Source organism: Alternaria novae-zelandiae, assembly GCF_023758075.1.
Source record: "Alternaria novae-zelandiae strain BMP 2774 chromosome Unknown scaffold_40, whole genome shotgun sequence".
Lineage (NCBI taxonomy): Eukaryota > Fungi > Ascomycota > Dothideomycetes > Pleosporales > Pleosporaceae > Alternaria > Alternaria novae-zelandiae.
The window spans coordinates 55,095-72,194 of NW_026057000.1; the positions used below are offsets into that span (position 1 = coordinate 55,095).

The 17,100-nt window shown below is 51.5% G+C and overlaps 5 protein-coding genes across 5 annotated transcripts; 3 read left to right on the top strand and 2 right to left on the bottom strand.

The window, feature by feature from the left end:
- Positions 1–4,120: 4,120 nt before the first annotated feature.
- On the bottom strand, positions 4,121–5,902 carry J4E88_010784 (uncharacterized protein; the record flags this gene model as incomplete). The annotated part of the gene is made up of 1 exon (XM_049404374.1): positions 4,121–5,902. One exon carries the CDS (start codon positions 5,900–5,902, stop codon positions 4,121–4,123), a length of 1,782 nt encoding a protein of 593 aa, XP_049249855.1.
- A 1,040-nt stretch (positions 5,903–6,942) lies between these two features.
- J4E88_010785 (uncharacterized protein) lies at positions 6,943–10,224 on the top strand (the record flags this gene model as incomplete). Its single annotated transcript, XM_049404375.1, has 5 exons — positions 6,943–6,991; positions 7,045–7,626; positions 7,756–8,513; positions 8,575–8,748; positions 9,223–10,224. 5 exons carry the CDS (start codon positions 6,943–6,945, stop codon positions 10,222–10,224), a joined length of 2,565 nt encoding a protein of 854 aa, XP_049249856.1.
- A 260-nt stretch (positions 10,225–10,484) lies between these two features.
- Positions 10,485–11,288, top strand: J4E88_010786 (uncharacterized protein; the record flags this gene model as incomplete). The annotated part of the gene is made up of 2 exons (XM_049404376.1): positions 10,485–10,493; positions 10,539–11,288. 2 exons carry the CDS (start codon positions 10,485–10,487, stop codon positions 11,286–11,288), a joined length of 759 nt encoding a protein of 252 aa, XP_049249857.1.
- A 1,991-nt stretch (positions 11,289–13,279) lies between these two features.
- J4E88_010787 (uncharacterized protein) lies at positions 13,280–14,448 on the bottom strand (the record flags this gene model as incomplete). The annotated part of the gene is made up of 2 exons (XM_049404377.1): positions 13,280–14,010; positions 14,067–14,448. The coding sequence occupies 2 exons, from the start codon at positions 14,446–14,448 to the stop codon at positions 13,280–13,282; spliced, it is 1,113 nt and encodes a 370-aa protein (XP_049249858.1).
- A 1,375-nt stretch (positions 14,449–15,823) lies between these two features.
- J4E88_010788 (uncharacterized protein) lies at positions 15,824–16,720 on the top strand (the record flags this gene model as incomplete). Its single annotated transcript, XM_049404378.1, has 1 exon — positions 15,824–16,720. The coding sequence occupies one exon, from the start codon at positions 15,824–15,826 to the stop codon at positions 16,718–16,720; it is 897 nt and encodes a 298-aa protein (XP_049249859.1).
- Positions 16,721–17,100: the final 380 nt, after the last annotated feature.

Sequence of the window (17,100 nt, forward strand, 5' to 3'; positions counted from 1 at the left end):
ACTCCCACAACCGCTTGACCTCGATGCGTTCATGAGCGGACAACTGATGGATGGTATCACGCCGAGGTCTTCTCCAAACCGATTCCGCAGGCACATTTGCAACATCGCACCCTGCAACGGCGCAACCTTCGGTCGAAGCCACGAGTTGCGAAGGCACCACGCCTCCAAACACGACGTGCGCAATGCGCGCTTTTGGTGCCCAATCGATGGATGCGACAGAAGCAAGCGGGAGGGTAGAAGGGCTTTTCCGCGCAAGGACAAGATGGTAGATCATCTCATGAGGGTGCATGGCGATCGAGTTGGTTCTGCGGAGTAAGGGTGATCTGGGCGCGTGCTCGAACAGCGTCCTGGCTTCAGCTGGCGATGATTGGATATTATTGCGCCCATCTGGGGTGACGTGCTCTTTTCGTCGATTATCGTGGCGCATCGGTAGAGGGTTCCCTTTCGTTCACAGTCTACACATCTTGTGATTACGCTTTCGGTGGACACCGGTAGAGGGGAGTTGACAGATTCGGCTGCTTTATTATACCCATTTCTTCTTCGCAGGTCTATAGCCTTTCCGAGAGTTCCCTTGGCGCAGTACGAGTTCTTCTCAATACAATTCTGAAAACTCTAGCTCACTACAAAACCGTAACCGTACAATTTCCGCGATCATCTACCTCTTCGAAGAGTTTGGGGTCAAGAATTCTTGGCAAAGCCAAAAACTGGGTTTTGAGCATCTCAGTGGTCACGTTATAGTCAAGATCTCTGAAAGCTTCTGCAACCCCGACCCGCCTGTAGACCCCACGCTTGTCCCCAGGTAACTCGTGTAAGAGAAGGCACCCTACGAGACCAGCTCGTGTGCATCCAGGGTATGTTGGCCTGGCAGAACAAATTATCGGCATGATGATAGTGCTTTCTATCCAATTTCTTGCTTCTTTTTCCTTGCTAAGATCGAACCTTCGTGAGACAGAGGCTTGGACGTTGTCAACGCTATCTTCCTTTGGGGTCGGAAAGGACCATTGATCAGGATAAAAGGTGAAAGTGAAGCCGCTTCCGTCTGGTCCCGAGCCCCGATAGTACTGAGATTCCGTATCGATTATGATCCGAATGGTTTTGAACGTGCTGGGGCATCGCATTGGAGTGCCGCGAAGTCGTAGTCGAGATCTTTCCTCGTAATCGAAATGTTCGACGTCACATATATGCTCTGCTTCCATGCGTGCGAAGTGGGTCCAGATAACGGGCTTACCCAGTCCTATCCATGACCAACTTGGTAAACTCGGCAAGACTGTGACTGTGGTAGAGTCCTGCGATACACTGTAACCATCTCGGGCTACTCCCCACAGTATTCCCCGATGAAGGTATCCGTCCCACAAACCACATACGTACTGGTCTTTGGCATGTTTCGTGTACTCTTTCGTGATACCGGCAAAGGCAGGGATGCGGTCTGCAGCATACGTAAGATGGCGGCGTGTATAGTCTCCAACGATGTCAAACCAGCTATTGTAAAGCGAAGTCTGTAGTGTGTTAGTTCATTTAGATAGATTGATAAAGTTGACACCAACGTTACCGCTACGAAAACGGTTGAGGCTGAACCGCCAGGTGCTGTTGGTCATGGTTCGAAAATTGTGATCCAACAAGTTGTTTAGCCAACCGTTAGGCCAGACCTCGTTTGCAGCCGTTGTCTTGCACTGCCAGTACACTTGATCATCATTAAAGTGAACGGTACGGGTAGCCTACCGATTAGTGAATGGTACTTATGTGTGATAACAGAAGCGCTTACAAGTAATTGCTCTTGTAACGTCCAGGCTCGAGAAAAGATGGGGCCTTTCTTCATCTCCTCCCAGGGGTTATCACGGATGACATAATGCTGCTTTCCTGTCTTGCTAGTGACAAGCACGGGGACATTTCGATTCCAACGCTGGGGCAGCATAAACCCTGTTTGTCCATCGGAGAAACCAGAAGCAGAGATATTACAGCTAGCGTTCCTGTACACATCATGCATTCGAAGCGATTCTCGCTCCCAATCTTCAGGATCATCTTGCACAATGCAGAGTGAATCGATCCAGACGTACTGGAAGCCTAGAGTCACTGTCGCGTATAGGGCGTCCTGGAATGTCTTGGAAAGCTTGTTCACCGGCAGCGATGTCTCGAACGAAAGCAGATTCACGCAGGTAGTTGTGAGAAACTTGACGTTACCCCAACAGTGGGAAAGAGTAAGGTATGGTGTTCCTGCAGGCAATGAATCGCCGCGACATACATTCGCCATCACTTCGCGGCTTGTACCAATGGGCCGGACGCAAATGAGCCTGGACGGCAACGGCCTACATCCTGTTTGCGGTGGGCATTCGGCATGCTCTGAACAGCATTCCTCAATCCATTTCTGAATTAGAGAAAACGTTTCCTGTGATTTTATCGCAGGATGTAGTTCAGTACGGATGGCGCTTGGCTGGCGTTCTGAGCTTATCAGTTGCGATACTTATAATGCGTAGGGATATTACCTGTGACATTCGAATCCAGTAAGAAAAACGTCAACGCGCGTTGAGAGGTGTCCTTTGTAGTGTAAACCAAGATAACCAGCTTCAACGGGTCTGGAGGTATACCGCCTGAGGCTTCCAGGGAGGGCTTCCAATAGTACATTGTATATCCAAGAGGCGTGAAAGCGCGTCGCCCAGACCGTCCGGACCAAGTATAAGCTCTCCAAGTCCAATTGCATATGTGACAACCTTGTTCTACTGCTTGAAAGAATGATTCGCTGTTATTATGATGTCTTTGGAGATCTTGGTCTTGGTCTTCTCCTGGTCCTTCATGGAAAACTTCTCGACACCTCTTACATAATTTGGTCTCCGACATTGCGCTAATAGCGTTTGCCATTACTCAAGAGATCGTTTCCACGGGTACTAGTGGGCGCATGTTCGAGAGCTTGACGGAACGATCGGCCGAATCTGTGTGGTCGCAAACTCGCACTGCAATTGTGCGCCTGGAGACAAGATGGCAAAGTTGACGATGCGCTCCAATCTCCTACCGCTTTGATCGTTGCACGGCAAATGAGGCCAAGGGTCAAAACACCGTAGAGCCTACGTTAACGTTAGGTTGCATACTTTGAACGTTTTTATCTCAATCTAGTCTGCAAACCTTTTTAGCGTTTCCTTGTATAGTGGTTGCGCGTGTGTCAGTTTCGGCTGGTGGCGCGCTGGAAGGCGATTTGGAGGAATGACGAGCAAAAGCGGGGCAAAGCCGATGACGTATCACGAAGAGGGCAGGTGGGGACCCTGGGACCCTCCCGCGCTGCCCAGGTGCGCTTCAGCACCTCACGTGCAAGTGGCCAAGGTTTCAAGGTTATTCCTCAGCGCACCTTCACATGCGAGGCATGCGAGGCAGGGGAAGAGGACGATGATGACGATGAGGTGGAAGTTGAAGAATGAGAACGCGGCATTCATGGATGAGGTGTGGATGCTTGACAGATTGGGTAGATTGGAAACTAATTGTTGTGTACAATCGAAATTTACAAGGGACGGCTATCTAGAGCTATATCGTGTATCATAAGTTCAACAACAAGGGCCTCGCCGCGATATTGTCTCTCATGAGAGCGATCGAGCTCATGAGCCTTAAAGCTCGACTTTACTCACTACTGCCATCAGTACGAGTCTCGCTGACTTGTCGTCAATGACATCCAGGCTCAGTGCATGTATACACTCACATATGGCCGCAATAAGCAAGAAGGCAGGAAATGCGAAGACTGCTTACGCGTCGGCATCTTGGGCCACCCAGGAAACGCCGACCGCAGTTGCTGCCACCATAGGTATCAATGCGACGATGCCAATGTAAAAGCCGCACCAGCCTGCGCGAATTACTGTGCATATCGGTAGTCTTGATGTACCCACTGATGGTCTGCCTGTATGGTGGTGGGTTTTTCGTATGTCCAAAAGATTCCTGAGAGGCTGTCTTTGTGGCGTGATGCCAAAATCGGGCTATCTTTCGTTGCGTGGTAAAGAAAGCGATAATGGAGTGAATGCGTAGATATAGCTTAGTGCGTTGGCTCGAGTTATGGCGCTGGCATAGATGTAGGTCAGGCTCGGCCCCGGTGCGACATGGCATGCGTAGCAATCTGAGTCGAAAGAGAAGTGTGTAGAATGCAGTCTCAGTCTAGTTCGTCCGCATCATTATCTTTCGTCTCCTTGTTCATCTTTCCAGGTTCGATACCGTGCATATCGTCTGCAACGTATTCCACATCTATTCGGACACGCACATCGACTTGATCAAGGATGTGGCCAGTTGTTGTGGTGCATAAACGGCGAAGAGTAACCTTGATACAAGCCTGTGCTGATTCCAGGGGGATGATTATGCGATCTGCAAGGCTGCTCCCTTCTGATTCCAATCGCGACGTTGAGCCATCATCGCCTTGCACTTCCACGCCTAGCAGTCGAATATCCTTTATGGAATCGCCCAGTATAATTACGGGAGAGACTCTTGAAGAGCTACTGGACGTCCTTATCATCAAACCAAAGCCGTGGGACGCGGTGCTGGCCATTGTGAAGATGCTTTCAGGTTTCCACTCGTTCGGGACATGAACGTAATTGCTATCCCAAGATGATACCATGAATGAAGAACTGTGGAACTCGAAACAGGCAAGCGCCCGGTCGGGACCCATGTGCTCGACTGGAGAGAGGAAAACGTCGGATACTATGAGAGCTTTGGGATCAAAGGCATCACTATTGAGGCTCCTCATATCTACCATAATAGGGGCTGTGTTGAGGCGAGCGTAATTGGATGTCGGAAGCAGCTCGAGAACGATCCCAAAGAGGTGGAATTTGTATCCTGTCAGGGTCAAAGGCAAAAGTGCGACCAATCCGTCCTTTTTTCCACTTGGCTTCCTTGAATAGCGGTTGGTGGTCAATGGAAGATACTGGAGGCCCGGTTTGTATCCAGTCTGAGGCACCTTCAACTGCACACCGCTTTTGACCAACTTCAGGGAGGGGTCGTTGAGTGCGTTCCACTGTGCGTCAACGACGCTGCCCATCCGAGAATATTCGATGTAATCAGGAAGGCACGTTGGCTGTTTCGCACACTCTTTACATGGAGTTCTCCTACAGAACTGCCTGGCTGAGTACGCGAGCAATGGTGCATGCTCTGGCACACCAGGGCCTTCCGCATCAGTTTTATCGTGAGTAGCGAAGAGGAACAGCGTATAGTCAGGTTCGCTCTCAAAGACTACTTGCTGTAACCTGCGAAATGCCCGACGTCCCCCTTCGCCGTAAAGTAATGGCATGTTCGCATCGAAGAGACCGAGCAGACAATAAGCCATATCTTCGGACTTAGTGACCCGTCGATGCGCAGCCCATGACATTTTCTCTGCAGCGAGATATCTGTCTTTCTGAACTGCCCAGACATTCTGAAGAGCAGCAAGGGCGATCCCAGTGATAGTTGCGATTTCTTCGGCTCGCGATGCCTTGGAGCCGATGAACGTCCAGTCGGCTGCGTAGAATTCGACGCTACACGGTGCCAGTAGTTCCTGTAAGGTCCAACCGCGGGTAAACCACAAGCTCTCTTTGAATGCTACATCCAATCCAGCCTGTCCGTTGGAAACGTCACTCAGATAAGCGTAACAAAACTGAGCCTCTTGATACCACCGAAACATTGAGTTGATCGCCTCTTGAAGCTCCGCAGAGCTGGATTTGTCGATGCAGCAATTGTCTATCCAAATCCAATCGAATCCGTCCCTAAGCGCGAGTGCGCAGGTCCCCTGCAGTTTAGGAAACCCACGTTTGGCTCGGGCTGGGTTGCTGGTGTCGCTGATAGGGACCTTCATCACATCCTCGAAGAGAATTTCCTCGTCTTCCCACCGGTGTGAGAGGATAACGTACTCAGGTGTTTCACCAATGAACGTCGTGAGCGTCAGGGTATACGTGTTGAGGAGCCTCATGTTTGCGCACTCGTCGTACTGTGCCCAGATGGTCAGGCACGACTACGATTTTTTTGCGTGATGCAAGGCTGAAAGACTCTCCAAGTATAAGCGGCAAGAGAGTAGTGGGAGACATGTGGGATCACGGCGGTCGCCTCAAACGTGCCAGAGTCGACATCATGCTCCAGGTCGTGCCACATGCATGCATGCGGGGTAAGATAAGGTAAAGCCTGCGCTCCAACTCGTGACTGTGCAAATCATCGATGCATACGTAGGTCTATGCCTACGGCGCTCTCAAGCTGCGGTGGTGGAGTGGTGATGAAATTGCGACAAAATGTGTAGACTTCTCGCCGTTGCAACTCGCAGTGAACGCGTTCGGGGAACAGCGCGCAAGATTGACGCGCTAATCTCTCACGTGACCTGCCCCAGCCCCAGCCTCTCCAATTCCACCCTAGTCTAGTCCTAGGTGCTGCCTCGACTGCGTAATTAACTGCGACAAGCCACAGCGTCGCTGCACGAATATTGTCATGACTTTAGCAATGCGTATCAGGAAGAGACTTCGATGACGCCTGAAGATGCGCAGCGGCGAGCGACGCGAACTACCCAGGCTGCCTCAGGTTTTCCCCGCCTCCCAATACTCACCGGCCGCGTTTCACAGCCTCAATGTGCCTGCGATACAGACACAAGACTTGAGCATGCGTCCACAAGCGGAACTTTGTGAATGCACGGATGACGTGGCGCAATTCTGGCCCCCAATTGATGCAGAAAAAGCTCCGCGTCGATGCAGAGCCGCGGCCCCTTCGGAAAATCGAAGGCTCGCTTCCTTCATCCCGTCTTATTCACGACGACGCGTTCCGAACCCTTAGCATCTACGCGTTTCTCGCCAGCTGCTCAAGAGCCAATATATTTCCAGGGCCCTGATGTCGGGCACGCTACGCACATCTACATTAATGGCCAACAACGGCGTCAACGCAGTCGAGATGGCGACTATCGCCGGGGCTCCAAAAGCTACCAAAACATCCGTTGCTGCAACTTCGAGGACGGTCACCCCAAGCCCAAACATGCTGAAAAGCGAAGAGCCACCGATTGGATCGTGGCTCTGTGCTAATGGTAGACGATGTTTTGTCCAAGTGCCATTTGCAGGTGTCGTTAATGTCGAGCAGGCAAATATCGCGACTATATCGAGGCCTTGAGCGGGTCCAATCCTGGCCTGAAGAAGGCCGATCCAAACAACAAGGATGAGCCACTGAAATATGGCAACGCGCTCGTCGCGCTTTTAGACGCTCCTCCTACTGGGGCATCTGGTTTCACAACGACTGAATTCAGAGGCGAGAAAGAGCTTGTTAAGCACTTTGAATCCGCGGGGCACAACCACAACCGTCGGCGCATTTATATCATGGAGGGTCTGGCACCTGATTTTGTCGCAGCCGTCGGCGGTCACTTTTTCATGGATCCTTCATTCTTCCAGCGGCAAGAGAGGACATGTGTCTGGAGTAACGACTTTACACCAGTGAGCGATGCGTTGCCCCAACCTAGCTTGCTTGACCCACGGCAAGCTTTCCAGCTCCAGTATTGCGAGTTGCGACAGTTCAACAAGGCGCTCGAGAACCGCTATTTCTTCTGCGAGCGAACGCGACGGCATGTGGGCATGACAGCATCCCGTCAGAAGGAGAACAGTACGATCGGAATACTACGTCGCAAAGTCGGGTGGTGGTCTCGCCAAACCGAGAACGGCGGCTGGGATGGTACGTCAATTTCACTCTCGATCCTGGGACCATTCTCTGGAAGCATATTGCCGCCTTAGAAGCCCGATTCCAGTCCCGGAGACCAAGGTAGTAAGGGAAGGTCTGATAGACATTAGCTGATTTACGTAGTGGTCATATTGTGTGATCCCCAGCTGCTTCATCTAAGTCCTCCGCCCAAAGAAGTCGATCCCGACGACAACACACTTCGTCCAATCGCCAATGTACGCGACGAACTTCAAAACACGCCGTTTCAGGAAGGCTATGTTGACTTCATCCCGCCCGTCCCTCATCATCAAATACATAGCAAGACGCAACATCCGCATACGTCAATGCTGCGCGACCTCCTCCACTACTACCAGCAACACTCTGATCTGTTCTCCGAAGACGAGTGGGCTACGCCCAATACATCAGCAATCTTCCTCAAGAAGATAGTCGCTGCGCACTACCTCCAGCTTGTCGATTACATCAAAGCAATGCTGCCTTCGTTGGAGCTTCGTCTAACTACCGCATGGGTTGAAGAGCAGGGTCAATGGAAGAGCTTGCAGACTATTTCACGTCGGTGCGGCAACTATCGCGACGATCTTGAAGATGCATTACTCAGTCTCGACTATTCGCTAGATGGGCAGATCAACAAGTCCGTCAGGTTGCATGCGCACACGTGGAAGGACTGCGAGAAGGATTTCCAATACGTCTACTTCCGTCTCAAGATCCTTAAAGAAAGGGCCGATAATCTGATCCAAGCCATGACTGGACTGGCATCGATCGCGGGTAATCGTCAGAACTTGGAGGAGGCCAAGCGCGTGAAACGACTCAATCTTCTCGCCCTGCTCTTTATTCCCTTGGCGTACACGAGCAGCTTGTTCAGTATGCAAGACAACTACGCACCGGTAAGATCACCATGAACATATTGTCAGTGAACGATTACTAACTTTTCATGCTCGTTCTCAGAACCGAAGTGAATTCTGGGTCTATTGGGTCAGCGCCATCGGAGTCGTCGCATTCACCGCTGTCATCACGTGGATCCTGGACAATGCTCTGAACGACGAAGCGCAGTGGACCTGGAAACCGATCACCTTCCTCAAATTCTGGGGCGTCAACGAGCAACAGCCCCAACCCGGAAAAGTGAAGAGAAAGATGACTAATCTCTACCGGCTATGATCATATGCACAGGGCTGTCTGCACTACCTGGCACGGCTTCAATACTTTCACCTCTGCAGATTGATTGTAATGTCTCGCTAAGATCGAGCTGCTTCCATGGGAAAGCTTCCATTGTCAAAGCACTTGGTGGGTGCTAGGCGCACTTTCGCGCTATTTCCCTTCGGTTCTCGGATCAGATGCATACGTTTGTTCTAGCATTCCTAGCCTTTCATCCTTCCTTCTTATTTTAATCTTACACCATATTGATACCTGACTAACAACGTCGTCATGAATGAAGTCTCGAGACCGTCTGCTCGCCTCTGCTGCATGTGCCACCGCAAAGCTACATGCATGTGCACGACATGCAAATGCAGTTATTATTGCTCGACAGAGTGTCTGCAGGACGACAAATCCGTTCATCAACTACTCTGCCGGGCTTATCGAAATTACAAGACACAGATCCCTCCTGAACCTGGACTGTTCAAGGCCATCTTCTTCAACGCCAGAAAGACCGCGCCCGAATGGGTATGGGTGAGGATGACGTCTCAGTCCGGCAATGAGGGGTTTGCCCTGCAATACCATCTGATGCCAGATGACCAGAGCAAGGGACTCGTCAACTGCGGGAACTCATCCTACAACTGCGTTTTGAAACGCTCGCACGATACTATCCACATGCTTGGCTGCCTTGAAGCCTGCCCAGCTTTACCAGATCAACTATGCCTGACTGGCGTCCGAAACAAGAGCATGGGAAATATTGCGCCCGAGCTACTAGGATGCTGCAAAGGTAGTATACTCTTCGTCGGCCATCGCGCACATCTCGACATGACAAGTTTACGGCATATCATCGACATGATGCACATGGAGTACGACAAATCACTCCGCCAACTTGGAGACAAAAGAAAAGGCTACATCCCTGGCGTCCGCATCAACTGCATCGGTGATCGGCTGATCAGTGATCGTCCGACACTCGAGGCTTGCAAAGTCACCGACGGCTTCTACGAAAAGGACGAGAATCTCCTCATGTGGATCGCGTCCAAACTCGGTATCGATCTTTTCGCTCGCACTATTCCCCCAGCGCTACCCTGGAGAAACCGTAGCGGTGGTTACAAAGGCTTGAACCATGCTTGGAACTTCGGCTTCGCTCAACTCAACCCTTCTGAGTGGGCGGCTAGCTTGGGTAGTGTCTACGTCGCGAGGAAAGACAAGAAGCCATTGTTTGTCGCTCACATTGCGGCTCTGATGGCATATCTATACTCCATCGGTAGTGGGCAAGTTCAAGAGATCCTAGACAGCAAGGAGCCGTGGAACCTAGCCCTCAAGTTCGACGAGGCTTTCGAGATGCACAATGACGTCTTACTTGAAAAAGCTTCTAGAGCGGGTTTCGAGCGGTTTTGGATCAAGTGGATGGAGGAAGAAGGGCGATGGAAGTATGGGGATGTCTCTTCACCGTATGCGGTCTAGTGCGTGAATGCGTTCATCGCGTCATGAAGCTTCTAAATCGCGTCTAGAAGCAGAACCAGTGTATTTGAGAAGTAAGATGTTGGTCGTTCCAGGATGCGAAAGAATCCGGCGTCCAGGTCCGTCGGACTGGTGCGAATGGTGTTCCGGTAAATGTGGCTGCACTAGAACTTCGCCCATAGTGTTCTGCCGCTCTACTTAATTAGCCAATATGCATAGGGCTCACTAGCGCGTATCTGCCATGATGCCTATAAAATGTACTGATGTGCATCGTGAGCATAGGCAGTATCTTGGGAATCTCAGTCCAAAAAATGCAGCTTCTCCACCTCCTCCCCTTCCTGGGCGTCGCCCTCGCAACCCCATTGCATCCACCTGCACCTCCGCCTCCACCTTCACATGCACCCGCACCCGCACCACCTCTTCCTCCTCTCCATCCCTATCCCCACGCTCCCAAGTCCAACATCAAATGCCCCCTAATCTTCGACGGCCGCATCACCAAAAACCTAACCCTCCAATCCTTCGACACACCCACCGGCTCCACCCCCTACAACCCCGACTACGTAAAAGGCGAAAACCGCACCTGGTCATCAATTCTCCTCTTCCCCAAGACCACACCTCCATCGCGCTTCGACAACCCGCTTCAGCACAAACCAATCGAAGTAACAATCGACTCCGGCTCCCTCTTCCGCGCAGGCGAAAACCTGCAAACGGGGTTCCGCCGCGCCGGCCTCCTTCTCAAAAACGATCTTAACGATGCCGGGGCTGATGCCTCGGATAAAGGCGTTGTGACGTTCCATTGGAGTATCCGGCAGGATGAACACAGGCCGTTGAATCTGAGTCATGAGTATATGAACGTGTGGCATGAGAAGGGTGACTATAGCGGCAATCAGTTTATGTTCGTCGGAGGTGTTGTGTTGGTTGGCGATGGCGGGACAGGGCTAGATACGAAGAAAGAGAGGGAGATGTGGAAGGTGCAGAATGCGAAGAATGAGTTTGTGTTTCAGACGAGGATAGTGAGGGGGGAGTGGCAGAATTTTGGGGTGCAGTTGGATTATGTTAGGGAGTAAGTACTTTGAGTGTTCTGGGGTGTGGTGGGTGGTGTATGCTGACGAGGTGATTAGTACGATTAAGGTTTATTACTCTGTGGGCGATAAGCCGTTGAAGGCGGTTACGAAGGCTACGCCTAATAGTAATGCTGGTGGTGGGCAGTTGCAAGTTGGGATTGCGAAGAAGCCGACTGAGACTGAGACGGTGGTGTTTGATGGGTATCAAGAGCACATTCCACTCCGCGGTGAAGGACAAATCTACGGTGGCATCTTTGTAGAAGATAGCTCGAGTGGGTGTGTCAGTCTTTGAGTCCAGTCAGAGAACGGTGTATGGGTGCACACTCGCGGACAATATAGATTGCGGATTCGTAGACTGTAAAGTCAAATTTGTTTCATCAAGTATGCGTCATGACTAATATAGTCAATACCTACACAATCTAGCTATCTAACCCAGGTCCCTAGACTATGTAAGGAGAAGTAATAAATCCATACTTCGCGTGTCCACCGTTATGCATGAAGTTGAGGTAGAAGTCTGCAAAGCCCTGTTTCGACGCACGAGACAGCAATTGCTGTGAACTTGCTTGCTGAACGATGTCGATAAATGGAGTCAAGTCTTGATTAGGGCTATGAGGTCCCCCGGGCAGATTGGATAGTTGTGCGGAACTGAAGCTTTCGCGGAGACAGTACTCGCGTAGTGCGTCTATATGGGCGCAATGAAGCGGCTTGAGGTCTCTGCGGATGATCATAATCGAGCCTGTTATCATCCGCCACTGCGCCGGGTTGAGTATCCGCGCGTCGAAACTGAGTGAGTATGGGATAATCGTGTCGCCATAAAGACGACGATTCCTCCACGGTACAGCTGGCTCGATAAGGTGTACCTCTAACGGGATACCGATCTTCTCACCTACAGGGATCTTGAAGATGCGATCAGTGTCGAAGAAGGTGTGGTGGAGTGTATTGATCGGTTCGTAATTTGGTCGCTTGCTGATGACAGTGTCGCCGAGGCAGTTTACACGAACGCCTTTTATGGGACCTGGTATCCGCCTCTCGGCCTCGATCCTGGCATCGTACCAATACGAGCGCAGATCGTCGACTATGTGCCGGAAGGATATCATGTCGAGGTGGTATCGCAGACCGCAGAATAGCAATGGTCCTTTGTAGCCACCCACTAACTCTGGATCAATGCTTCCAACGCTACCAGTCGGTCTCCCTGCGAATCTCATCTCGCCGTTTGCGTCGGCAGCGAGAACTCCAACTTGGCTGATTGGTTCGTGGGGACGCTGGAGAACCCGGTTTTCGTCGTTACCGCCTGTTGACTGTGGCGATCCGTGGACCTGGGACCGTGGTGGAAATGGCACGCTGTTGCAGTGGATGGTCATCGCCTGATCAGGCTGATTGCAGTCTTCGATGCGTAGCCATACAAAGACAGGCCCCGGTCCATCCTCTGAGAAGAATATTGCGCGAAAGTGTTCTGAAGAGGGAGCCAAGCTCTGGTGGAAGTCCTTGTACGATTCGCACAGAAGCTTGTGAGTTGGCCCGTCATCCTCTTGACAAGCTTCCGAACAGTATCGGCTACAGTCGCACTCAGGGCAAACTATCGTGCCGGGCTGCGGACACATCGAACATAGCGTTGAGCTTGTTGAAGCTTGAGTGGTGGATGAATTTGCCATTGAATCGTAAACTGACGGCCCTGGGTAAAGATTGATGGTGGTTGAGGTCTGTTAGATCTTGTAGAGGCAACAGATGAATCGTGCATTTGGTGGGATATTTGTAGGTCTGTGAGACAACTAGCAAGACAATCGTAGAACGCACGAGACGTATCATGAGACAACGTTTGCTGAGCGTGATGTTGTGCCTGGGCAACTGATAGTAGAATGGATGTTCGTAGAAAAAGGGAATGAGACGGCAGATAGGGTAGTGGAAAACGCTGTGAGAATAGGAATGAAGGTATCGTGATTTGGTATATACAGAAGAAGAAGTCGAAAAGGAAACCGTTACCAGCATTAAGCAACTCAATGCACCATACTCTTTCCAATCTCACTCTCCCAGTTATTCGCCCTCTCGAAACCATTCGAGTGGCTCTGGTAGTCCATCATTGCCTGCATGACCTCATCTCTTGACGTGACAACGAAGGGCCCGTATTGTACGATGGGCTGATCGAGCGGCAGACCAGCGACAAGGATGAACCTCGACGGTTTGTCGGCACCTTCCTCCACAGAAGCTTCGATGCTGTCGCCGTTGCTCTCGAAAACAACGTTGTGGTATTGTTCGATGGGCCGCGATACGCCGTCAGAAGAGAAGATAGTGGTGCCGTTGAGGAGGTATGCGAAGGCGTTCCAGCCCTTTGGTAGGGGCTGCCTAACTTTGCCGCCGGGCTGGACTGTGAAGTCGAGCAGCCAGACAGGTGTGTATGCCAGTTCCTTCAGGCTCTCGGTGCCGTACGCTTGTCCACTGATGACTTTGACGTGCACCTTGCCGTTATCCGCGGTCGTCTCGGGGATCTCCTTCGCTCGTAGGTCTCGGTAGCGGGGTTCGCATGACTTCAGCTCCTTGGGCAGATCGACCCAGAGTTGCATTCCGACGTTGGGCGCGCCGTCCTCGTTTTGGCGCGGCATCTCGGCGTGGACGATGCCGCGACCGGCAGTCATGAATTGTAGGTCGCCCTGCTCGATGGTGCCCTTGTTTCCGGCGAAGTCTTCGTGGTCGACGGCGCCGGAGAGGAGGTATGTGATGGTTTCTTGGCCTGCAATAAAAAGTCAGTATGTAGATCCTAAGTACTCCGTCGTGCTCATCACGTACCTCGGTGTGGGTGGTCAGGGAAGCCTGCGCCTGGTGGAATGGCAAAGTGGTCGAGCATGAGGAAGGGAGAGAAGTTGCGGAGTTTTGGGGTGCCAACACTCCTCCTCACTTTCGCTCCCGCGCCTTCAGATTGCTCGACAGCAAGAAACGACTTTGCGATCTTGCGGGGCGCATCGGTGGTGAACTTCTCGTCGGGGATGACGGGCAGTCCGCGGAACATGGTCGACATATCTTCGGTGGCGTTGTAGAAGGGCTTGGTGGTCTTTGCGAGGGATGTGACGTGTCTCAGTGACTGTGTAAGTCTCGAGAGCATGTACTCGTTGTTGTATACGGCAAGTGCAATTGCGATGAGGGCGATGAAGAGGGAGGAAAGCGTCTTCATGGGTCGGGCGGGGGCGCTTTATGCAAAACGCGACTAGGGTGACGAGAATGTTCGAGCGAGGCTTCGGGGCGGTCTGGTGTGGGTGCCATCGTGAGCTTGCTTGGTTGGTAAAGGTTTAACAATCCGGCGCGTGTTAACCTGAGGCTTGGCGGAGAGTGCGCTGCTTATGTCGAGCATGACCAAGCAACACTAATGCGAAGGTGGGGCGGTTGACGGAAGGTGGAGCTTCCGGTGGCCAATCAGACAAGAGTCGATGACGGAATGTCTTCCGTCATCTCTCGCGTCTCGACACCCAGCATTCCTTTGAGTCTACTCATCGCGTCGCATTGCTGTCCCGTTCTACCATGTTCTTACTCCCCATACTCAAGGTCGTTAAGATACGTGTAGACACGTCGATGATGTTCTCCCACACCCAATACCCGGCACCGTCGCGTATCACGGTATTCCGGTGACATCTAGCCACGACGGCGGGTTCAAGAATCCCATGTCTTGTATCAGCTTTCCTATTCTCTAGGGTTCGTGAATTTCATTCTCCTTCGACATGATGTCCTCACTCTTCCTTCGCTTTCATGTCAAGCGTCTGAGCTCTTCGGCCCGCTTCTTATGGAGCTTCTGGTACGTGCAAACGCTCGTACCCTGCAAACACCTGCAAATATTCCCTTGGGAACGTCGCAATGTCGCACAAATGTCACCTTTGTAGATTGCAAAGGGCGTTCTACCACTAATCTAGTTGCTCGCACACATTCCGACACTGTTCCCAGACGCGTACACTCCTACAGCTTCCATGCCCAATTCCAGGTTCAAAGCGACGGACATACGCAGATACCTCCTCGTCAGGGCTCAGCACGAAGAGCGTAGCGAGGATTTTGAAGACGAAGACTGCTCCAGTGTATCTCAGACATCTACTGTGGCCTATGGTCAAGAGTCCTTTGAATTCTTCAGTACAAGAGTCGCGAAGCTTTGCGCCACTCAATTTCCCAGAGCAACCTATCGAATCGAGCATCTGCGCGGTGGAAGTTATAACCGAATCACCGCTATCACTGTCACGCCTTTACCTCCCCGCGCTTTTAGCGTCCCGTGGATCCGTTCGATCCTGACCAGTGACGAAGATTACGTCAAAGCTTACCAGCCAAAGCAATACATACTCAGGACCGCACGAAGAGAGCCTTCAGGCAATAACTTAGACATAAGGTATAATGTAGCTACCCTAGTGTTCGCGTGCGCGAATTTCAGCATTATCGTACCTCACGTCATACATCTAGATAAGCACCCGCATAATCCTCTGTCACGGACATATACCATTCAGAGCCGTCTGTCCGGCCAAAATCTCAACAAGATATAGCCTGAACTTACAATCAGCCAAAAGATAAACGCTATGCACATCGTTGTCCGTGTTATGGAGAAATTGCATACTATTCAGCAACCCAAGGCAGGTATCATCGCCAGTCTAACAAGACTACCACATTCTCCCAACAAGGTGACACCAGAAATTCAAGCCTTCAAAACCAGTCAAGACCTGGCATCAGCTTTCTCAGGACCCACGGACCGCCCCGCTGAGGCTATGACTACACGCCAGTTCTTGATACATCAGAGCTATAGATGGAAGATACTAGAGGAAGACCGTGACGACGGCGACAAAGCTCCTTGGTATTGCTTCGATATTATCACACAGGCATTATACGACAAAGACTTCATCCCGGATGATGACAAGTTTTACTTCTGCCATCTCGACCTCTATCCACGAAACATGCTCGTAGAGATTGAAGATGATTCCAAGCTCTCACTCACCGGACTGCTGGACTGGGATGCCCAGTTCGCATACTTTTGCCCCAAGTTCGTCGCTTATCGTGCGCCGTTCTGGCTGTGGGTATCAGGTGGCCACGAGTACAATGAAATGATAGCTGCAGACGAGCCAAAAGACGCTGATCACCGGCGATTGAAGAGCTTGTGGGAAGAAGCGGTGAGTGTCGAGTGGAAGCGGTACGCCTACGAACCGGAGTATATGATCGCGAGGAGAATGTTTGCTCTGCTCCGAGATGGCATTCGTCATGATGGAGACAAAGAGGAAGCCAGGTCTATTGTCGATGAGTGGCAGAAGCTGCATTACGATCAGAGGCTTGCCACAGCGTACGCGAGTGACGAGAGCGATGGTGCCGAGGCAAATATGGACGTTGGGGACCAAGATGAAGGCATATACACGTTGGCTCAACAAGACCTTGAGCTCGACGATGTGCGGGACGAGGATGACGGGGCTATCGACTCGCATGACTAAGGGCTGCAATACAGTATGGTGGTGGTTGAAGAAGACATGCGATATGTCAGTCTGCACTCAATAGCACATCTTGATCTTGGCAGAATACCTCTTGTTATGCATGATGCGTCCCGTAGATGATGTGTCGCATGGCCAATCACAAGCTCACAGCAAGAGTGGGGTGAAGAGCTTCGCAATCCCACTTGCCCCATCTTCGACAACATCACCGCTGTTATCGATAGCGCAACACTTTTGAGGGGTAACCGACATACTGGGATATGATAATGACGGAAAGCGGAAGTAATGATCAATCGTGGTATAATTGCAGGCGACACGTCTCGATAGCTCGCTGCTGTTTCCTAGAATCCACACCCAACGTGACCAGGTACCCGAGTATTATC